The following is a 25,485-nucleotide window of genomic DNA, read 5'->3' as shown; positions in this document are numbered from 1 at the left end:
TGATCTGCCTTCTGGCAAAAAACATAGAACCTAGACATAGGACATAGACATAGACATAGATATAGTTAGACATTAAAAAGAAATTTGTATATTAATTTTTTTGGCTAAACGGCTTTCTCATAGTTTTAATCGGAGGATTTTGAGTAAAAAGGAGAGAGAGAGGAGGCCTAGTTGCCCTCAAATTTTTCGATTACTTAAAAAGGAAACTAGAACTTTTAATTTTTTACGAACATTTTCATTAGTAAAAAATTTACGTTATTTACGAATTAACTTACGTAACTAACTTCTACATTCGTATGTTTTTCTTGCGTATATGAGAGGGTTCACTCTTTGTCATTACCTCGCCCTTTACAATAAAGCTTAAATTTTGTCCCAATTCCTTAAAAATAACCTCTGAATCACAAAGACCGTAGAATAAAAAGTTGAAATTACTAAAAATACTTTAGCGTAAAGAGTGAGGTATTGCGAGGAGGTAAACCCCTCATATGCGTAATAATTTCTGTTCGTTTCAAGTTTTGATGCTGCTCCTTACTTTCAGCAGTAAAAACTTTTTATATTTATTTTTTCATTGTTTTTTCAAATAATGCTAGAAAATCCTGCACCTCCTTCATTGAAATTCTGTTCCCCCATGAGAAGCTCCTCCGTGGAAATATCCTTGGACCACATACCCCAACCCCCTCAACTCTCTCCTCTCAACCCAAAAAATCCCCCTGAAAACGTCTATACACTTCCCAGGAACCATTACTGTATATAAACACAGGTCAAAGTTTGTGACTTGCAGCCCCTCCCACGGGGACTGTGGGAGAGTAAGTTGTCCCAAAACACATATTTATTAGGCTTTTCGACTATTGAATAAAATGGCTATCTCAGAATTTTAATCCGGTGACTTTTGGAAAAAATGAGCGTTAGAGTGGGCCTAGGGGCCTTCCAATTGTTTTGTCACTTAAAAAGGGCACTGGAGCTTTTAATTTCCGTTAAAATGAGCCCTCTTGTGATATTCTAGGACCACTGAGTCGATACGATCACCCCTGGGAAAAAACAACAAAATAACAAACAAAAAAACATATAAACACGCATCAGTGATTTGTCTTCTGGCAAAAAATGCGAAATTTCACATTTTTGTAGATAGGAGCTTGAAACTTCTACAACATGGTTCTCTGATACGCTGAATCTGATGGTGTGATTTTCGTTAAGATTGTATGACCTTTAGGGGGTGTTTTCCCCATTTTCGAAAATGAGGCAAGTTTTCTCAGGCTCGTAACTGTTGATAAATAGAACTAATCTTGACGAAACTTATATATTTAAAATCAGCATTTAAATGCAATTTTTTGATGTAACTATTGCTATCAAATTTCCATTTTTTTGAGTTTCGGTTACTATTGAGCCGGGTTGCTCCTTACTACAGCTCGTTACCACGGACTGTTTGATTTAATGGCGTAACAATGAGCCATACACGTACACTCCATTGGCAATCAGTGTTTTTAGTCGTCATACGTACAAAATTCCTTTGCGTTCAAAGAGATGTGATTAAGTTGCTAAGCCTCTTCTTGAGGCTTCTTGAACATTCTTGAGCGCTTTAGCTCCATTTTTGAACGGGATTGTTATAAGAAGATTCAAATGGATCATGGTAGTTAATTAGTTATTCCACATGTAAAGAAGGTTTATTGAAATATAATACATTACTACGTCATAGTCATAGTCCAATAAAGGCAGTAGTGGCTAGATGCTCGATAAGAGCTTTTTGACTAAATTCAATAAAGGTGGCATTGGCTAAATGATACTAAAAATTCTAAAATACTAGTTCAATGAATTCGATAATAACTTGTACATCGTACAAGTTGTATTGTACTTGTTCTTGTACAACCACTGATAACTTGATGGTCTCCAGATGGGTAACGTGCACCTGGCCACTTGTATCAAAAGGCTCATTTCACCGATAAATAACAGCTGGCAAGCATATTCAGAAATTTCTTTATTCCTGGAAGTTGAGATAACGCCATTTGCGTATAGGGCTGCGCTTTTACCAATTGAATGGTTTTACTGAAAAAATATGCATCCAATGTTTCTGGACGTTATGGCTGTCGTAGAAGTATAGCTGGATACAATGGGCTACCAACTCAAATTGCACATTGGGATAGGGCTGTGATAGGATTAATTTATGGGACACAAGGGGAGAGCAGCTCCAATAGTACCACGGGATAGGGCTGCGTCTAGAGGTTTTGACCTCATACTACTAATACCTGCTATGTACAGAATATAAGAACTCATTGAAGAACGCTAAACACAGAATAAATGGTGAAAATTATGGAGTATAAATCTAAAAGTTGTAGACAATATATAATTTTGAATCAGCATATTTTAATTATTTTTATTTCTAACGCGTGAGATAGTCGTAAGTAGTGGTCCTTCGCAAATTCTTTGATTCTTTTTCGCACTTTTCTAATTTCTTTTTTATGTATAAGCTAAACATGGAGAAGATAAAGGATAAAGATCTTTCAGAGCCATTGCTGGAAAATAGATTATCAAAAAGACGTTTTTGTTGCCTGGTATCTGGATTGTAACGGTAGTTAGTAACCTAGTAAGAGACGATTAAGACCCATAGTAAAAAAGAAAAAAATGCACTACTAAAACTAGAATCCAGTAAAAATGAAGTTCAGTTTTAGAACCGCCTTGTCCAATACCCTATAGGCAAATTATATGTATGACAAATTATACGTATAGGCAAATTACTGTCCCTTGGCTTGAACAACAAGGAAAACATTTTGTCTTGGAAATCAAGAAAAGTGGCCGAAACCATGATATTCTTCATATACGGCATCTTATTTCTTCTCTTTTCTTTTCTTTTCCGCATCTAGCTTGGCAATGGAACATCGTAGAGAGTTGTTTAGTGGCTCATTTTAAAGGAAAATTCCGAAATTTAGCGCTTTTTGTAATTAAAAACAAAATATATTTTTTTTAAATAGAACCATTTTCTTACCGGAATCTCCATGTACAACAGTGGTCCCGATGTACAAATTAAAATATACCCCCAAATTATATATTTTCCATCTATTCTGTCACTTCTCTTTGTCTTGTCTCATGAAAGCCGAAAGAGAATAACAAAAAAAAAGGTTCTATAATGCATCAATAAATAAACCACTTGAGTGGTAGGGGCTATATCATACCAGTATCAGAAATAATTTATAAACAAAACATGAAGATTGTAATCTACTTTTTTAACTACCTACATTTTTCTTCCTGAATAATCTCTCGGCAAATTGTTATAGCAGCAAACCATATGCAGTTAATTTTATGGCTATTTGTTTTTATGGTACTTGGTATCTACCAAGTGACATGTGACAGTGACCGTAAATTCTGGAAAATGGTTAAGTTCCGATGGTTAAATTGGAAAAATTAGAAAGAATGAGGTATTTTAACTTACGAACGGGTGATCGGACCTTAATGAAATTCTATTTTTTGAAGGATATCATGTCTCAGAGCTCTTATTTTAAATCCTGACAAGATTCGGTAACATCGGGGGAGCTGGGGGACCTAAAATCTTGGAAAACGCTTAGAGTGGAGGGATCGGGGTGAAACTTGGTCGGAAAAATAAGCACAATTCCTAGATACGTGATTGACATAACTGGAACGGATCCACTCTCCTTGGGGGAGTTGGGGGGGGGGGGGTATTTCTGAAACATTAGAAAAAATGATGTATTTTTAACTTACCAAGGAGAGATTGGATCTTAATGAAATTTGATTTTTAGAAGGATATCGTTTCTGAGAGCTCTCATTTTAAATCCCAATCAGATCTGGTGACATTGGGGGGGAGTTGTGGCGCCTAAAATCTTGAAAAACGCTTAGAGTGAAGGTATCGGGATGAAACTTGGCGGAAAATAATAGCAAGTCCTAGATACGTGATTGAAATAACCGGAACGGATCCGCTCTCTTTGGGGTAGTTGGGGGGGGGGAGAGTTAATTCTAAAAAAAATTAAATGAGGTATTTTTAACTTACGAAAGAGTGATCTGCTCTTAATTAAATTCCATATTTAGAAGGACCTCGTAATTCAGATCTCTTATTTTAAATCCCGATCGGATCCAGTGTCATTGGGGGGAGCAGACCGGAAATCTTGGAAAATGCTTAAAGCGAAGAGATAAGGATGAAACTTGATACGAAGAATAAGCACAAGTCCAAGATACGTGACTGACATAACCGGACCGGATCCGCTCTCTTTGGTGGAGTTGGGGGGGGTACTGCCCTAAGAGAGCAGTGCTCTCTTAGGGTGTAGTTAGTTTATAGTGTGTGATTTGTTTTTTTTTGTTAATAAATGAATTAAACGAATTAATTAGAAAAAATGAGGTATTTGTAACTTACGAACGGGTGATCAAATCTTAATGAAATTTGTTATTTAGAAGGACATTGTGCTTTAAAACTCTTATCTTAAATCCCTACCAAACCCGATGACATTGGGGGGAGTTGGAAGGGGAAATCGGAATTCTTGGATAACGTGAAAATCGAGGTATCTTACGAATGGGTGGTTGGATCTTAATGAAACATGATATACAGAAGAATCTTATGTCTCAAATGCTCCATTTTCAATTCAAATCGGATCCGGGGACATAGGGCTGGATGGGGAAACATAAATCTTGGAAACCGGAAATCTTGGAAAACACTTAGAGGGGAGAAATCGGGATTAAACTTGATGGGAAGAATAAGCACAAGTTATAGATACGTGATTGACATAATTTTAACGGATCAATTCTCTTTGAAGGAGCTGGAGTTGTTAATTTGAAAAAATTTGAAAAACTGAGGTATTTTTAACTTAAGAACGGGTGACCGGGTCTTAATGAAATTTGATATTTAGAAGGAACTCATGTCTTAGAGCTCTTATTTCAAATCCTGCCCAGGTCTGTTGACATTGGGGGGAGCTGGAGGGGAAAACCGTAAATCTTGGAAAACTCTTATAAATGTCGTAGATACATGATTGACGTAACCGGACTAGATCCGCTCTTTTTGGGAGTTAGGGGGTGGGGTTCAGTAATTTGGCGAGTTTGGTGCTTCTTGACGTGCTATGATGATGGAAATTGTTAGGCGTGTCAGGGAGCTGCACAAATTGACTTGATAAAGTCGTTTTCCCCGATTCGACCATCTCGGGGGCTGAAGAGTGAGGAAAAATTAGAAAAATTGAGGTATCATCAACTTAGAAGTGGGTGATCGGATCTTAACTTATTTTAAATCCCGACCGGCATTAAGCCTCTGATTTTACTTTTAAAGCAATCTACTGATTCTTAGAATTTTGCTATAGCCTAATATTTCTCTAATATGTTTCTCTCTGACCTTCAATCTTAATAAAATATACCAAATTATTGCACAAATATAATACAAAAATTTGGGTTATATATTTGCACATTAAGGGAGGGGGGTAAAGAATAGCGGTTCTGTATGCATAATGTCTTAGGTGCAATTATTCAGCATATTATATAGTAACAACTGATTTCTAACTTCACACTGTCCAAACACATTACCTCCCCCCCGTGCATATATATATATAGCTCAAATCATATATTTTCTATCTCTTCTGTCATTTCTCTTTGTTTTATCTCACGCTAAGCTGAAAGAAACTAACAAAAAAAGAAGTAGCTCTATGATGCGTCAGTGAATGAACAACTTTAGTGGTAGAGGCGATATAAACAAGTATCATAAATAATATACAGTAAAATACGAAGATTGTAATCTACTTTTTAAACTATCTACATTTCTCTTCCTGAATAAATCACTCGGTAAACTGTTATAGCACCTAACCATATTCAGTTAATATTTTATTTATTAGTTAATGACTATTGTTTTTTTTATAAAGAGTAGGCGTGCAATTGGTACAAAGTTATAACACTAAGATTTGTTGTTACGTTTTATTAATTATTTGTTGTATTAATTGTATTAATTATTTGTTGTATTAATCTTTAGAATGAAGCATGCAAAGTTTTGCTTTTCATCTGAAAAGAATTGCCAAAACTAAAATAGTAACATCACAATGTTCCAGAACACTTCCATCTTCCATCTTCATATGCAGTAAAAGGTAACCAATTGTCTTTTTCCGCTACTCAGAAAAACTTAACATTTTTAAGACTAGAAATGGAAGTGTGAAGATGTATTAAACATATTGGAGAAGAATTCAAAATGTCTATACACTTTTTTTGTTGTTACAAATTTCAACTTTTCTGAATAACAGGACAAAAAATCGCTGCTTACTTTTTTGTAAATTGGAGCTGGAAACTTCATTTCTTATGTTATTTAAACTCTTGTTAAATATTTGCACTCTGTTTCTTTTAATGGGGTTAATAAACTGATAAATTTAAAACAAATTGAGGTTTTAGACAGTTGCCAAGCAACTCTTTATCCGTTTCCTATCATTCTAAAATAGATAGTACCACCTCAAATGGACTTTTCCGCAAACTCAAAATATTGGAAGACTCAGAGATAGGCTTGAATAGGTTTTTCCTATTACTACTTCACCTAGGAAAAGCCATATCGGAGCCTTTTACCCATGGAAGGGAATGCTTGTAGCACGCAATAAGAGCAGGAAAAATGCTTAATGGTAGAATACATATTTTTAGGGGGCAAAATAAAAGCTTTTCCCTTCTACTTAAAAAAAGTTTTAAAAAAAAGGGTTGCACAAAAACAAAACATCCAAATCATAGTAGCAATGATCTCAATGCAGATGTTCTGCAATCTATGGACATAAATTTATGAAGGCTCTTCAACTTAGTGGCATATATCATGAAATTCTATCTATAATTTAAACTCTCCGAAGGACCATCAGCTGAAAATCACAGAGCATGAACGCTCACGTGTGAACAATCTATAATGTTGCATTCATACACTATTTACTATACTAAACCACACTGTTGAGCCTATTCTGACATGTGACCCGTGGGGCAGTCTTAGGGAGTAGATCCTTTGAAAAGTAACTGGTTCTTTCAAACTTAGGTCTTACTTTACCCTATAAAAGTAAACTAAACAAAACAAAGTTAATTTATCACAAATGTTGGAGCAGAGGCCTTTAAGTGATGGACAGTCTCATATGTTGGATCTACACATAGTTGAATATGTTTAAATTAAGATGGATGTTTAAGCTATGACCATTGAGATAGTTGTTGCGAATAGGTCATTTGAAAAGTAGCTGGTTATTACAAATTTTAGTTTCTAATTTCTCTTTTTATAAATGAATTTAATATTAATAAAAATTAATCTAACTTGCTTATCTATTTTCTTTCTTTTTTTTCCGTGGAGGATTTCCGTTTTTTTTTTCTTCGTGTAAACGTATCCAACAGATACCAGGCAACTTGTCTCAAATAATTCGTGAATAGGTATTACAACCTTAATTGATATTTTCTGCCAGAAGAAAATGCTATAATATTCAAAGATTAGAATGAATAGGCTTTTCATATTACTACAATACTGAGGAAAAATATGTATCAATACCGTTTACTCATCGAAAAGGGAGATTATTAGCACTTAGAAAGATCGAGAAAAATATTATTTTATGTTTGATATGTTTGGATTTTATGCATCTAGTGAGATAGTCATAGGGAGTAGGTCCAAAATTTTTTGAATAGAATGACGAACAACTAAATTGAATGTCAGAATATTTATCTTGAGTCATCACATGATGGAACATCCTTGAAGAAAGATAGATGTTATAATTAATAATTAATATAATAATAATATAATAATATAATATAATAATAATAATATAATAATGATATGATAATAATTAAATAATAATATATATTATAATATAATAATAATATAATAATATAATAATGTTATAATTAATGTTGCAGCTTGCAGCAGGATCGGGTGTTTTCTATCTCACTTGACCTCTGAAATTCCGATATTACGGAGAAATTTGCTTAGCCGTAAGCTCCCCAGACTCACAGCGGCTGAGCTTGCAGAGTTACAATGCTGACCCCTATCCAAAGCCACGTGATTTGCTACTGCAGGACTTAAACCCTTGCCCTGATTTAAATAAAAATAAAAACTTATTTTTTTTAACTGAAAGTAAGAAGTGACATTAAAACTTAAAACGAACAGAAATTACTCCGTATATGAAATGGGTTGTCCCGCCCGCAATCCCTCGCTCTTTACGCCAAAGTTTTTAATTGTTTTAAAAAGTAGAATTGTGGCAAAGAGTCAAACTTTAGCGTAAAGAGCGAGGGATTGCGGAGGGGACTACGCATTTCATACACGGAGTAATTTCTGTTCGTTTTAAGCTTTAATGTCGCTCCTTACTTTCAGTTAAAAATACGAGTTTATTATCTTGTGATTTTCATTATTCTGTTACTTTTAGGGGTTGTTTTCCCCTATTTTCCAAAATAAGGCAAATTTTCTCAGGCTCGTAACTTTTGATGACAAAGAGTAAATTTGATGAAACTTATATATTTAAAATCAGTATGAAAATCAAATTCTTTTGATGTATCTTTTAGCCTTAAAATTCCGTTTTTTAGAGTTTCGTTTACTATTGAGCCGGGTCGCTCCTTACTACAGTTCGTTACCACGAACTGTTTGAAAGAACATAGTAGTACAAATCCAGCCTGCTATCCACTTTGGCTTACGATCGTCGGAGGAATTTGGCTGCATGAAAGTAAACACCTAGGATGTCATTGCATTTAAGTTGATTCAGGTCATCGCACAATATGCTTGAATTACCATCATTGTTAGATATTCCATGGGTCTCATTGCTCGTGGAACCCCTGGTTAGGTCGTACGTGGTAGGTCCTTTGGTTTTTGTTCTTGGTCCAAAGTTGATCAGAACTAAACTCAAGATATCTCAAAATATCTCAAGAATGGAAAAGCTGATCAGAACTAAACTCAAGATATCTCAAATATCCCAAGAATGGAAAAGCTGATCAAAACTAAACTCAAGATATCCCAAAATATCTCAAGAATGGAAAAGCAGCATCAGAACTAAACTCAAGATATCTCAAAATACTTCAAGAATGGAAATCAAGAATCTTGAGTTTAGTTCTGATCAGCTTTTCCATTCTTGAGATATTTTGAAAAATACCATTAAAATTCATCGTAAAAAGTGAGGGGTTAGGGAGTGACTGTCCCTCTCATACCAAATAATTGGTGTCGATTTTAAGTTTTAATTCTGTCCTTCACTTTTATTTTAAGAACCTATACTTTTATCTAATTTTTGTTCAAAACTAGCTTTTTAAGGTATTCACTCTTAAACAAACGATTGTATGACAAGTCTTCAGCTGTAACTCGTGCTAAAAGGACAAGGTACTTGTATCATTGGATTCATTAGTCTCACATTCATTCATTGACCGATCCAGAATTTCGATATTGCTTTGACTAATTTCTTGGAGATGTAGCTAAATTTTCTTAGAAAATAGGAAAATTGTTCCTTGTTCGACAATTTTTAGCTAATGCTCGAAGTATTTTCAATGTAAAAAAATATGTAGAGCAGATTTCAAAAAGTAATTTGGTAGATGGATAAAGCTGTGTTATCTAACTCTTTATGATCTTCCAAATAAATACACAAAGAGATATTGGGGGAGGGAGGAGTTAGTCTCTCATCTTTCTTCATATAGCCAACGCCTGAAATAAGGTTTCTGCAATGTGAAACCTCCCTTCTCGTTACAAAAAATGTTTGTGACTATTATTTTATTATGTTTATTTATTAACTTTTATTTTATTTATATTTTACATTTATTTTTTTATTATATTTATATGTGTATATTTTATTTGTATTATATTTATCTAATATTTCATTATAACTTTTATTTTATATCTATTTATTATTTTATTATAACTTTTATTTCATTTTATTTATTTACTTTTATTTTAAAGCTTAATTTAACTAAACTGATTTGCTTCATATTTCATAAAATTACTCACAACGATGCATAAATACACATCAGCTACTATGAAGGAGGGGAACTTCCGTCACAGGAGGTTAAGGCTTACCCTAAAGATGGTGAAGGCCACTGCTTTCTAAACCCGACACTTAAAATCCAAGGTTATCTTTTTTAACTTCATTCTAAATCGATTGGAAATTACTATCAATGAATAAATGACACACAAACAAACAGAAATTAAATGAATAGCAATCATCAAAAACTTCATTGTAACAAACTGTAAGTATGGAGCAACCTTACTTAATAGTAACCAAAACTCTAAAATGGCTTTTGATACCAATAGACACATCAAAAGAATCAGACTTTTGTGCTGATTTCAAATGCATAAGTTTTAACTTTAGTCGCACCAATTGAAACTTAAAAGATATAGAAAATTTGCCTTATTTTCGAAAAAAGACGGAAACATCCCCTAAAATTCGTAGAATCTTAATGAAAATCCCGTCACCAGATTCAGCCTATCAGGTAACCCTACTGTCGAGGTTTCAAGCTCTTATATGCAAAAATGGGGAATTTTGTATTTTTTGCCAGAAGAAACATTTTGTTTTTGATTGTTTTTTTCCAAGGGGTCCAAGAATATCGCGCGAGGGCTCATTCAAACGGAAATTAAAAGTTATAGTGTATTTTTCATGTGACCAAGAAATTGGAGTGCAACTAGGCCCCCTCCTGCGCTCTTTTTCCCATCCCTTTCCCCCTCCGCGCTCTTTTTAAATAGCAATTTTGTTCTGCATAGACAAAAATCTAATAACCATGTTTTTGAAGATGACTCAATCCCCCAGAGTCCCCGAGGGAAAGGCTGCAATTTATGAACTATGCTTATTATTTACAAATAATTTTGGTTATTAGGAAGTATAAAGACGTTATCGGTTCGGATTTTTCTGGTGAGGGGGTCGGGGGGACGAGGTTACGTAGGAGGATCTTTCCATGGAGGATGTTCTCATGGGGGAAGTGATGTTTCTATGAAGGATGTGCTGAAATTCCCAGCATTATATAGAAACAATAAGAAATTAAATAAGAAAAACAAATCTTTTAACTGAAAGTAAGGAGCAACATTAAAACTTAAAACTAACAGAAATTATTACGTATATGAGGGTGTTCAACCACTAGTCAATACCTTGTTCTTTTCGCTAAAGTCTTTTTTTTACTTTCAAAATAGCTATTTATTTTAATTTAAACGGTCTTTGTGATTCAGGATCATTCTCAAAGAATTGGATTATAATTCGAACTTTATCGTAAAGAGTGAGGTATTGACTAGGAGGAGAATTAGATATACGTTACTTAGGTTACGATTACGTTACTTAGTTTCTTAGATATACGTAATAATTTCTGGTCGTTTTAAGTTTTAATGTTGCTACTGCTTTCAGTTGAAGAACTTTTTTTTATTATTTATTCTCAAACATAAAAAAAAGTCCATAAACGGTCCATAATAAACTCAAACATTAGTCCATAAATTAACAATAAGCTATAGGTATTATACAAGATTAAATAAGAAAAACTGTAACGCCTCGTTCTTTACATTAAAGTTTGACTCTGTCACAAATCTACTTTTTAAAACAATAAAACAAACTTTAGCGTAACTTCTGTTCGTTTTAAGTTTTAATGTTGGTCCTTACTTGCTGATAAAGTTCTGATCGTTTATGATTTAAAGCATGTTTAGATTTTGGCTCACCGCACACGAATAATTAAAACAAAATTTTCGAATCAATTTTCTTTTTGGCTAAATGGCTTTCTCATAGTTTGGATCGGACGATTTTGATAAAAAGGTACCTTACCTTAGATGTAAGGTACACACGTACCTTACAAACTGACTTACGTAACGGACTCTTATGTTTGTGTACTTTTATTACGTATATGAGGGGGGTTTGTCCCCTGGCCAATACCTCACTCTTTACACTAAAGCTTGAATGGAACGTCTTAAATCACCTATTAGATAATACATCACCTATTAGATAATTTAAAAGACGGATTTGAAAGAAAGCTGATCCCTTTAACAGTATTTACAGATCTAAAGCAAGTTTTCAATACAGCAGATTTCAGAGTATTTATGAAGCGATTAAAAAGTCTAAGCGTCAAAGATATGAAGCTCTGAATCGGCTTCAGTTTTATCTTCAAGGTCGATCCATAAGTGTCGTTCATAAATATGTTGTCAAGGCCAGGATACCCGTTACTTGTGGCGTGCCACAGGGTCCCGTTTTATGACAAAATCCCTTGTATGCTTAGGGACCGGTTATATGCTTAGGGGCAGCGTTAAGATGTAGAACTGGTACTGCTGCATTGTCAAAATTCTCTGAGCCAACGAAGCGAATCCAAATTCGTAGTGTGAAGTTAACTCAGGTATTTTCTTCTTCTTCGTCAAAAACGTGTTTCCTTCTCATTTACCATAAGTTTTGATATTTTCCTGACAAAGGTGGAGCTCAATAATTGATGGTGTTTTGAACTAGTATGGTCTTGGAGCTGTTTGGTCAATTTAATTTTTTACGGGTTGTTATGATTGTAATATAATACAGATAAATCATTGTATAACTCGGAAGGAAAATTTTATAAATTCAGCATTTTGTTTCCTTTGTACGAGCTAAATAATTGTTTATACCTTTTAGACAAAATCCTACTTTAGCTACATTTGACTATCTTGGAGAAGGGTTATGTTAGGAAAATGAAACTTTCAGTAACGAATCCGGGGCCAAAACCATACTCCGGGGGGTGGGGGTATTACCAAGCTTCCAAGTTAATCCTCCTCTGATTTCTAAGGTTTAGAAATTTGCCTACTTGACAGGTCTATGCTTATTGAAATATTGACAAAACAACATTTTATGCTAATTTTCATCTATCAATTTCTTTTTCTCTGGATCTGTTTTACATTCGTTCTAAGTTTCAATGCTACTTATTACTTCCAGGGGAAAAAATTAATTTTTTATTTATTTTCTCATCTTTTTTTTATAATGGTAAAAAATCCTGCGCCCCCTTCATGGAAATTATCTTCCCTCATGATAAATTCCTCCATGGAAAGATCCTCCCATGTTTTGTGGCCTCCAATTTTCTTAATCACTTAAAAAGGTCACTAAAACATTTAATTTCCATTAGAATCAGCCCTCTTGCGACATTCTAGGGCCACTGGGTTGACACGATCATCCGTGGGAAAAAAACGAAAAAAAAAAATATAAACACGCATCCGTGATTTGTCTTCTGGCAAAAATACAATTTTTCTGGCAAATACAGAATTCCATATTTTTGTAGATGGAACCTTGAAACTTTTACAGTAGAATTCTCAAATACGCTGAATCTGATCATGTCATTTTCGTTATGATTCTATGACTTTTAGGGGGATGTTTCCTCCTATTTTCTAAAATGACGCAAATTTTCTCAGTCTCTTAACTTTTGATGGTTAAGCCTAAACTTGTCAAAACTTATATTTTTAATATCAGCCTTAAAATGAGATCCTTTTCATGTAACTATTTCTATCAAGATTTCGTTTTTTAGAGTTGCAGTTACTATTGAGCCGGTTGCTCCTTACTACAGTTCGTTACCACGAACTGCTTGATCATAAGACTAGGTCATATGCTGGATCACTACAATAGATCATAAAAAGCTTTACCATCATTGCTTTTCAAGATTATATAGTTATAATTAAAACAATATCTTTTGCAAAATGAAGTTTTTCAGGGAAAAATGAATAGGCCATAGTTAAACTTAACAAAAATAAAGTCATGTAATAATTCAAAATTAAAACTAATGGAGAATATTATCTAAAAAATTAATAAATGGCACCCAAAAACAGACAGAAATTAAAATGAAGATAATCACCTCAAACGCAAAGGTAACAGATACTGCTATAGGTGAATAAATGAATCAAAAAATGATTCAAAATTAAAATTGGAGCAGGGCTAACGCCCCCATCACCTTCTACAGGCCGAAATATTATTTATAGACCAAAAAGTGTTCAAACATTCATAAAAAAGAAGTTTCAAACAAGCTCTAAAATTATAGCAGTTATAAAGCAGTATAAAGACCAAATCCGGCGAAGTACTGACGAGGGGGCGATCAACCTCGTATACGTAATAATTTCTGTTCATTTTAAGTTTTAGTGTGTCTCCTTACTTTCAGTTGAAAAAACTCGTTTTTTATTTAATTTCTGATTGTTTTTTAAATAATACTGGGAAATATGACTCTCCCTCCATGGGAAATTTCCTTCCCCTATGCAAAGCTACTCCATGGAAAAATCCCCACTTACAACGCGAACAAAAGATTATGTGGAATCTGGAATTTTTGTAAAGAATGTAATTTAAACAAGACCCTTTCAATAAAACATAAAGCATTCTCGGAAAAAATACAAAATATTGACTTTCTGTAAGTAAGTTGAATCTTAAATTAAAATGTAATAGTTGTGGGCATAAAGTCATGGCTGTTTGTAGAAAAAGCCAAGACAGATTCCCCTTCCAATTGAAATTGTAACCTTGATCCATGTGAAATAATTACTAGGGATTTAATTTCGAAGAAAATTTCATTTTAGAGGAATAGGGATTTCTTTGTCTGATTTAGTATCTAAATAATAATAATTTTAGTATCTAAAATAATTTTAGTATTTGACAGTAGTTGTACTGCTTTACCTAAGGAATGAACCAAATAAAATAATAGTTCACCGCCATATCATAAAAGCAGTTCAGCAGCAAGTATTTATAGACTCAGAAAAAAATAAGTTGAAAGACAAAGGAAGTATAGTAATTCAGAAAAAGAAATTAAATAATAAATTCAAAGAATTAGGGAAATTCAAAATAAAGTCTTTAACAGTGCATTTTGATTTTTCACGAGCTTTTAAACATTTCAAATATTTTATTTTCGATTTTTTTTTTAGGCTATGCTACGTGAACTTGAAACTTTGGTGGAAGGTTTGGAGCCTGGCCACTTAGCCTCCCCACTGAGGACACTGATTCGTCATGATACAGTAACCATTCCGTCTTCTACTTTAGGCATACGTAAAGAAAGAACATTATTCCTTTGCTCAGATCTACTTGTAATTGCTTCGGTCAAGAAAAAAGCGGTTATGAAACGTTCAGCGTAAGTTTTTTATTTAATGCGCCAAAAATTGACCAAAATTGAGCCAAATTACAAATTGGAAGAAAATTACCTACTTATTGGTTATATAATAGACACTCAAGAAGTGAACTTCGATTAATATAATGAACTGAAACAGAATAGAATGAATAGATAATAGTTTAGAAACAAATTTTGGCTATATATTTGCAAATTAGGGGGGAGGGGGGTAAAGCATAGCATATATTAAATACGTAAGCTAACCATTGTTGTATTTAATACATGCTATGCTTAGCCCCCCCCCCCTAATGTGCAAATATATAGCCCAAATTTGTTTACATAAACCAAACCAAAATACAAACTAAATGCTTAAATAAAATATAACTACAATTTATTTTGCAACCAAACCACATTTAATTGTGTGGTATAAAGAAGTTGCTTGACCAGTTTCTTGTGTCATGGTCGCATTATCTTCGATCAAATTTCATAGAGTCTATTATATAACCGATAAGTACCGAAGGTTTTACTGTGGGATAAGGATATTACCACAGGAGAATTTTAAAATGCTTTTTCTTCAGAAGCAAGAATAATCTATATCAGAGGTTAGAAAATAATAGGATATTTATTTTTTCAAGAGAGAAATAAAATAAATCCTTTTTACTAAGTATGAATTTTAGTTCTTTTGTTCTAATTTTTTTTTTTGGGGGGGGGGGGCAAAGAAATATTTGGGTAACTTGTTTTAGCCTCTAGGGGTATTATTTTATTATTATTGTTGAATTTGTTTTTTTGTAAGGCTTGTGGTGCCGATTAGGTCGTACTATTGGCTTATAAATTTTTCTTTCTTTGTCCTGTATTATTTTCTAATGTATTTTTGCCACCCCTTTGACAAGTTTATTACTTTTCAGGGTGGCTGTTATTATTATTTTTGTTTTGGTTTGATAATAAATGTTTTCTCTCTCTCTCTCTTCGATAAACAAAATAAAAGAAAAAAGAAAAAATCAACCAAAAACGACAGATTCTTGTAATTTATCATCTGGCTCGTCTACTCTAAGTAGACGAGCAAGTTGTCAATGCAAGACGAGCGATAGACGAGCTAAGTTGTCAATGCAAGGGCACAAGAGAGGAATGAAGAGGAATGGGAAGTTGGACCACTTCCAAATAACCAAAAATATTAAGAAGTCTAAAATTATTTGCCAGAATAACAAAATTATTGTTTACCTCTTATCTAAACATTTGAACAAAATGGGAACCTATTCTGTAATTTTTTAAAATCTGTTCCGTAATCGAAATAATTTTGCACGATCTCTCCCTCCTTAGAATTTCTGAGGGCAATCAATCATTTCTACCACTTCTCAATTTATTTGGACTATTTTACTGTCATCATAAGTAATTGGAAAATTTTTTAGCGCTCTTTTTTTGAGCTTTGCAGTAAATAACGACAAAATTTTTAGGCTCTTTCTAAGAAATAACGTAATTTTTAAGTATTAAGTTTATAAATACACGAAAAATCATAATAGCTAATTTGAAAAATCGAACATTTTTTTTAGAGAGCCTACTTCCTACAGCTACACTACAGGCTGCATATCAGAATGTCTTTTTTAAAGCTCAATAATTATTGATTATGTAATTCATTTCATTTTCGAAAAATTGAAAATGAACAACTCTTCTTGACCCCTTAAAATACTTATAACGATTGTGCAACTGACGATATTGATGAGTCACTTAAAAATTTTTGACTTCCGATCACATAAGCCCTCTCCCAATATTCTACGACCACCGGTTTGCTATGATCCCAACTGAGAAAAAACACACATCCGTGATCTTTCATCTGGCAAAAAAAATGCAAAATTCCAAATAATTTGTACATGGAGCTTGAAACTTTTACAATAGGTTTCTCTGGTATTCTGAATGTAATGGAGTGATTTTCAAAAGTATGACTTGATGTTTTGGGGGTGTTTCCCCTTCTTTTTTAAAAATTGGGCGAATTTCCTTGGACTCATAAATATTGATGGCTACCATTAAATTTGATGAATTTTACATATTTTGAATCACTAAGAAAATTCGATTCTTCTGATGTATCTGTTGTTATCAACACTCTGCTTATTAGAGTTTTGGTCACTATTGAGCCGCATCGCTCCTTACTTACAGTTCGTTACCACGAACTGTTTGATCTGGACTAGTGCTTTGAGTGCTCTTATGAAACACTTAAAGTTCCGTTAATTTTGGTAGAATATCGGTAGATGGCCTTTTGGATTAGACAGGATTTTGGTTAGAACTGTTTTTCATTTTGTATTGCGCTTTTGGAGGCTTTCGAGTGATTTAAGAACAAAGTATCATATTTTAAAAGTTCATAGAACAGATTTACAAGAGCCAGGAGCAACTTCAGAAATGTCACTCTTTTTTGTCAGATTTGACTCAGTTTGGATTCCGCAAGTAACTATAAATTTTCCAGGGATTCAAAGTTTTGGCAGTTTTGGGATCTTCTTTTATTGTCGGGAGCTGGATTTGAAATTCGGTAGATATTTCAAAACATTGGTAGAAGGGAAAGTTTCGTCCTGATCTGGATGAAACAAAATAGGAAACTAACAATGAATATAATCTTCTGTGATCTAACATGACAAAACAGACATTTTAAGCTATTAGCATCACACAGGGTATAGTAGGTAGAGCACCGTGTGTGGTGTTGTGAGCCTTAGAAACTACTTTTCTTTAGGCTACTAATATCTTTAACAGTAAGTGGTGCTGGATCATACACACACGGTATAGTAGGTAGAGCACCGTGTGTGGTATTGTGAGCCTTAGAAACTAGTTTTCTTTACTACTATCTTTAACAGTAAGTGGTGCTGGATCATAAACACACGATATAGTAGGTAGAGCACCGTGTGTGGTATTGTGAGCCTTAGAAACTACTTTTCTTTACTACTATCTTTAACAGTAAGTGGTGCTGGATCATACACACACGGTATAGTAGGTAGAGCACCGTGTGTGGTATTGTGAGCCTTAGAAACTACTTTTCTTTACTACTATCTTTAACAGTAAGTGGTGCTGGATCATACACACACGGTATAGTAGGTAGAGCACCGTGTGTGGTATTGTGAGCCTTAGAAACTACTTTTCTTTACTACTATCTTTAACAGTAAGTGGTGCTGGATCATACACACACGGTATAGTAGGTAAAGCACCGTGTGTGGTATTGTGAGTCTTAGAAACTACTTTTCTTTACTACTATCTTTAACAGTAAGTGGTGCTGGATCATATAGTTTATTAAAAAAAACTAGGAATTTCAAAGTTATTAGGAATAAAATTAGTCTCATATTTCATTGAATTAAAGATCCAATTTAAGTTCCGAGTCTCGCTATCTCTTGTCTTCTAAAAGCATATTTCGTTTTTCTTCACTTTCGTTTTTGATTAGTCGTAGTCCTTACTGTCGCAAGTCTTCTAATCACATATTTCTTTGTTTTTCATTCGTTACAATCCTCGTTGTTACAAGTCTTGTATCTAAATATTTCTTTGTTCTTTACTTTCGTCTTTGATTCGTTGTAATCCTCGTTATCGTAAGTATTGGACCTTCGCTAAAGCTCTTCTATCAGCTGAATCAAACGCTTGCTCATAATCAATAAAACTGATGACTGAAGGGGTTTAATGATAAAGGCACTTCTCAGTTAATCTATCAATCAATCAATCATACGTCATGAATCATACGTCGCACGTCATGAATTTCCAAATATTCAATCCTCATAACTTCTTGTTTTAAAGATTAAGGAAAGGCACGGTAGTCTTCGTCTTTGCTTAGCTCTTTTACCAAAATAATATCTAGCCACTCGTTAATCCGTTGTTTTCTAAGTCACCTTCTCCGCTTATTTTTCTCTTTGCATTAGCTTTCTACGACGTTTGGGGTTAAAGTTTCCCCATTGTTTCCTTTGAATTTCTCGAAATATTTTTTCCTAGTCTACCAAAGTGGCAGAGAGTTGTTGTCTGCTTCAATTTCTTAGAAATAGTTCCATAACATAGTATCCTAGGAGAACAAAAGGTAATTACTACATTCTAGGGAGAAGAGCTAGCCGTCAAAACATGTTTTTCAGAAATTTTTCTGTCCAATCGCATATACTACTTGGTATAGTGATATTATTTGTTCTTCTTTGTTACGTAATTTTTGTTTTTACCCTGTGTCTAAATCATAAATGTTGTTAGTATGTGTCATAAATTAGCAAGTAAAGAAGCGAAAATTAAACAAGGAACGTTGAAGATTCTCTCCATAAGTTAGTGTTGCTCAGTGCTGGGATATGCTGGGATAGTGCTGGGATATAAAGATCTAGAATGCATTCCAAAAGCCAATTATCATTACTGCAGTGGTGTCAACTAAAAAATATTTAGAGGGTTGGCAAAGAGCATTTTTCAGTTTCTATTTGGTGTCAAATTTGCCTGCTTTCAATTTTCTTCAATGAACAAAAATGCATTATTCAACAAAAATATCCTCCATAAAGGTATTTTTCAATATACAGGGAAGGGAACAAAGGCCGGCCCTTGCGTTCTTCCCCCCTTTGGTGTCACTGCATCAATGATTATTGATTGAGATCCAAGGGGCACGGGTTCAATCCCAGTTGTGACGAGTTGTTTAGTTTGGGACGGGGATCAGTGGCGTGACTCTTTAAGCTCAGCCAGAGTCGACCCAGCTCTAAATGGGTACCTGGAGAAATCTGGGGAAGGTAAGCAGGAAGAGTGTTTGAAAGCACAGGATGATTGGCCCCTAACCCCCATTGCACTTCCTGGCTGTAGGGCCATGAAACGGAGATCAGCACCGGCGGTTTGGAACTTAAGGGCCTAGTGCCGTCTTACTTACTTACTTACTTAATTAAATCAATAATTTCTCAGAATATACTGCAGTTTTACTTATAATTAAAACGAAATTCAAGTATTAAAAACGAGTAAAACTTTTAATTAGACAGTGAAAAAATACATTTTTTGTACGAATAATAAGAAAAGTTGTCTTGATATTTAGAAGTCTTTATGGACGGAAAATCATCAAAAACGCAAGCTTGAGCTAACACAAAATCATGAGAAAATCAGCACACACACAGAAACGCTGTGCCAAAAAAAACATAAGGGGAAGAAGTTTCAAATTTTAACGAAGCCCAATATGGTATATATGAAATTGGAAAGTTTGTCTAAATGCAAGTTTCATTCTGTTTTCTTTTCGTTTTTCCGTAATTTTTGTTTATTTTTTTCGTCATTTTTTGCACATTTTTTTAGTTAGTTTTTTTTTCTCCTTAGAGGTGTAGCATGCATTTTTTTTTTAAGTTTGCCTGTGTGTGGCATGTTACCAAAGCAAAACTGAGTTATTTTTCCATTTTTGCTACATAATATTCGACTTTTTTTAAATTTTCAATGTGCATTCAACCTTAATGTGTAAATTAGTTAATAAACGATAGTTAACCTTTTGACTTGACTTTTCGTTCGTTTGATTTAATTTGTTTTTTCGTTTTACGTTTTATAATGTAATCAAATACGTTTTTAATATATTGACTATTGAGTGGTGTTCAATTAGAAAAAAAGAGAAAAATACGGAAAGAATCTAAAAAGAGACTGAAGAAAACGATTTTTTTTTAAATGCATAGAAATCATAATATTTGCGTGTCCCCTTAGTTTTTTTTTTGAAGCATCAGCTTTCTCTCCCAAATAAATATTACCAAATCCTTAACAGATCTTACCTTACCAAATCCTTGGTAAGGGATTTTGAACGTGGAGCCGAAATACTCAGACATTTATTCATATTTTTGACAAAAATTGTCAATTTCTACTTGTAAATTTGAGTTATGGTCTACACCGCAGAAAAACATATAAATCTGCCTTTTATTGGTTTACCAATAGATTATCGTTTTTTCGTTTTACGTTTTATAATGTAATCAAATACGTTTTTAACATATTGACTATTGAGTGATGTTCAATTAGAAAAAAAGAGAAAAATACGGAAAGAATCTAAAAAGAGACTGAAGAAAACGATTTTTTTTTAAATGCATAGAAATCATAATATTCGCGTGTCCCCTTAGTTTTTTTTGAAGCATCAGCTTTCTCGCCCAAATAAATATTACCAAATCCTTACCAAATCCTTAACAGATCTTACCTTACCAAATCCTTGGTAAGGGATTTTGAACGTGGAGCCGAAATACTCATATTTTTGACAAAAATTGTCAATTTCTACTTGTAAATTTGAGTCATGGTCTACACCGCAGAACAACATATAAATCTGCCTTTTATTGGTTTGCCAATAGATTATCGTTTTTACCGCTAAACATTTTATGCTATGACGAAACCTTTGTGTAGTGTTTCATTAGATACATTCTTAAAAGCGTATAAATCACGATTTATTTTCCTTTGCCGAAGATTTATTGTTCATACTTTTTTTACTTTTCCTTATTTTTTTGTTATTTGAAGATGCTAATGCATAATATCGATACAATTTCAGCCGCGTTTTATTTCTCATTGTTTAAGCTTTTATATGTAGCTGCCATTGTACTACTACGTTCTTGTACGTTTAAGCAGACCCGAATTGAAGTACCGTTATTTATAATACGTTTTTGGCAGACCCAGCATTTTTGGAACGTTCGGACCTAATCTTTTTGGGGGAGGAAAAGGTTACTTATCGATAAACTAAGAAAAAAAGGAACTATTTCACATCACTTCCCTAAACAAAATGTTACTGTCAACATTTTTCTGTTGAAGTGCTCACGAAGGCTCATTTTGCTTCTATAAAGTTGGAAACTAGTTCGAGCTGTTTAATGCACTTCAGAGGTTTTCCAACACAGAAACATTTTGACAATGAGTAGCCTATATTCTACACAAAGAAAATAAATAAAAAACAAGAAAAATCATTGTCAGACAATACCCTCAATGTTTTTTTTTTGAAAATAGAAAATTTGGTTGTTTTGATTGCAAGATCAAATTGTACTGTATCTTCAATTTTTTTTCCCCAAAATCTTTTCCTGGGTTGATTGTTAAAAGGACGGTGAGATTTTGACTTACCTTACGGGGGAGCTCCCTTTTTTCGTGTGGTGGCTATCCTAAAAAAATGTACTAATAAAAAGATGTAAGTAAGAATACCAAAGTCAAACTTCCAAGATTCAATAGACTGTTTCTTCTACATAGTTTCCTATGGGGCTCATTTATGTGAACTGTGGAATTGTGTACTATCTACTATATATATTACGTACACTGGAATTACTGAAATAAATTTTTGGAAAGTAAGGGAATGTTAAGGAATTGGAGTACTAATTTAAGTTCGTATAGTTTGCTCCTAAGGTTTTTGATACTATATGTTATTACCTGAAACCGTTTAAACTTGTAAATTATAAACATTTTCGCTTGTTTGACGCTACCAGGTTGCATCGTAGACAGAGCCAAATTTAAAGCTTTGACGCTTCTAAACTCAAGCGTTTTGTCGCTCCGGTGTTGCCGGATTTTCAGATAAATCCCCAAAAATTTGTGGATAGCGGAAGGGCTGAAGAGAACGCAACTGATGAGCCAAAAGTGATGAAAGAGAGAGGTACACTGATCTCTCAGCTATCATTCTGGGGAGACATCTGAAAGTTTATAAGTGGCTATAGAATTCCTTTTTTGTTTGAAAATCATATTTCTGTAAACTGGCAGCGTGGCGGCGGAGTGCACCTGGCACTTTGATGATAAATCACATCTTTTTATAAATATCATCCAACCGGGGCCTAGTGGGGCTGTTGTTAAATATGGGCCTGATCGTCGTGCTGAGATTCGTTCTTTGTTATCCAGTGTCGGGTCACTTTGTTTGTTATCCTGGTCGGGACCTAAAATCGAAACAACAGCTTGTTATTTTAGGTACCCAAAGAATTCAAAGGGTATCACAAAAAGGTGGTGTCGATCGCTAAGTATGGGACTTGGAAAATTAAATATCGCAGATGGCTAGATAGAATCTCCATGTGTGCATGCAGTAGATAAACAATTCAGAGGTTTCTTGAAAGGGTCATCTCATTGGTTAAACTTGAAATTTTAAAACAGCCACTATTTAGTCGTATATAACCGTCTTTTTTCATCAATTACAATTCAATTGTGACTATTTCCAATTGAATTACAAGTTTGTTTTAATTGAATGTTCAAAAACATAAACAAAATCATAAGGTACACGCCTTAATCTGTATATCTTAGAATTCACAGTCCATAACTTACAATAATCCGTTCATTAAAGCAAGAATAAATACTGTACATAAAACATAATGTTCAAACAGTTCGTGGTAACGAACTGTAGTAAGGAGCGACCCGGCTCAATAGTAAACAAAACTCTAAAAAACGGAATTTTGATACTAAGAGATACATCAAAAGAATCGGATTATTATGCTGATTTTAAATATATAAGATTCATCAAATTTAGTCTTTATCATCAAAAGTTACAAGCCTGAGAAAATTTGCCTTATTTTGGAAAATATGGGGAAACATCCCCCGAAAGTGATAGAATCTTAACGAGAATCACACCATCGCATTCAGCGTATCAGAGAACCCTACTGTAAAAGTTTCAAGTTCTTATCTACAAAAATGTGGAATTTCATATTTTTTGCCAGAAGACCGATCACGGGTGCGTGTTTATTTGTTTTTTTGTTTTTGTTTTTTTTTTCCAGGGGTCATCGTATCGACCGAGTGGTCCTAGAATGTCGCAAGAGGGCTCATTCTAATTGAAATGAAAAGTTCTAGTGCCCTTTTTGAGTGACCAAAAAATTGGAGGGCGCCTAGGCCCCCTCCCACTCTCATTTTTTGCCATAGTCAACGGATCAAAATTTTGAGATAGCTATTTTGTTCAGCATAGTCGAAAACCATAATAAATATGTCTTTGAGATGACTTACTCCCCCATAGTCCCCAGGAGAGGGGCTGCAGGTTACAAACTTTGACCAGTGTTTATATACAGTAATGGTTACTGGAAAGTGTATAGACGTTTTTCAGTGGGATTATTTTGGGTGGGGGTTGAGGGGAGAGGGCTATGTTCGTTAAAAATTAAAAGTTCTAGTTGCCTTTTCAATTAACCAAAAAATTGGAGGGCAATTAGGCCTCCTCCCCCACCACTTTTTTCTCAAAATCGTCTGATCAGAAGGGGATGTCCCCTTCTCAACAAAGTTTTGTACTGTTTAATAAAGTAGAATTGAGGGAAAGAGTCAAACTTTAGCGGAAAGAACGGGGCGTTGAGAAGGGAACAGCCTCTTTCATACGCGGAGTAATTTCTTATCGTTTTAAGTTTTAATGTGGCTCCTTATTTTTAGTTAAAGAAACCATTTTTTTAATTTAATAGCATAAAAGGGTGAGGATTATGAGGGCTGGCAACCTACCAGTCCTTAATATTTAGGGTAATTTCTGCTTATTTAGAATTTTAACGTTGCTCATAGCTTTCTCCTGAAAGTGTTTGGTTTTGCATTATCTGTTATGACTACTATGTATTTTTTTTACTATTAAAATTGTAAAAAAAAATTCGGCCCTAAATTTGCTGCATTAACCGTTAGCGCCAAAAACCTGTCCATTCACACTATTTCTAAGCTTTATGCGTAATCTTTACGTTTAAGTAAAAAAAACATAAATGTTCAAATATATGCTCAAAAATATGTGTTCATTTCCAGATTAAAAGAAAAGCTTAAAAAGAATATTTATGTTGAAATTGCTAATTTATTTTTTGTTATTAAGTTATTGGAAGCAATGAGCCTCTGATACCTGCGATTCAACTCAGTTTGACGAGGCCATTCACAATACTAATAAACGTTAAATAATGTTTAAAACACTTTTATAGTGAATTTAAAATTTTACACTGTATCTAAACTAGGTTTATGTTCATTTTTTCGCTTCATTGCGTTTTTTTATGTACATTTGAGAAGGTTGCACGTTAGTCATCTAATCGCTACTATTTTTTTCTAATCGCTACTATTTTTTTCTAATCGCTACTATTTTTTTCCTTCTTCAGAATGTCTAGACTTTACGGAACTAAACGTAGAAGCTGTTAACACCAGTAGTACCCTTAATTTTCTTTTTATAAGTTTTATAAGCATCCACCATAGGAGCACGGTCTTTTCAGGTAATTGCTGCAACGACCTGTCAAGCTATACCCTTATATAAAACTAAATAGTATTGACTGGAGGGCCTTATATTTATCGAACAGTTCGTGGTAACGAACCGTAGTAAGGAGTGACCTGGCTCAATAGTAACCGAAACTCTAAAAAATGGAATTTTGATGCCAATAGTCACAGCAAAAGAATTGCATTTTAATTTTGATTTTAAATATATAATTCATCAAGATTAGTCTTACCCATCAAAAGTTACGAGCCTGAGAAAATTTGCCTTATTTTAAAAAAATAGGGAGAACACCCCCTAAAGGACATACAATCTTAACAAAAATAACACCATCAGATTCAGCGTATCAGAGAACATTATTGTAGAATTTTCAAGCTCCTATCTACAAAAATGTGGAATTTCTTATTTTTTGCCAGAAGACAAATCACGGATGCGTGTTTATTTGTTTTTTTGTATGTTTTTTCCCCAGGGGTGATCGTATCCAC

General features: G+C 33.9%; 1 protein-coding gene across 3 annotated transcripts in view; it reads left to right on the top strand.

Annotated features, from left to right (window-relative positions):
• The window catches only part of LOC136038501 (rho guanine nucleotide exchange factor 17-like), a 229,961-nt gene that overhangs the window by 134,661 nt on the left and 69,815 nt on the right, over positions 1-25,485 (top strand). For all 3 annotated transcript variants that reach the window (XM_065721586.1, XM_065721585.1, XM_065721587.1), the window contains one exon: positions 14,753-14,955. In XM_065721586.1, the coding sequence (XP_065577658.1) occupies positions 14,753-14,955 (203 nt within the window). The remainder of the gene's footprint in view (positions 1-14,752; positions 14,956-25,485) is intronic.

The sequence above is a fragment of the Artemia franciscana genome, chromosome 18 (assembly GCF_032884065.1).
Source record: "Artemia franciscana chromosome 18, ASM3288406v1, whole genome shotgun sequence".
Lineage (NCBI taxonomy): Eukaryota > Metazoa > Arthropoda > Branchiopoda > Anostraca > Artemiidae > Artemia > Artemia franciscana.
This window is presented reverse-complemented; position numbering and strand designations above follow the sequence as displayed.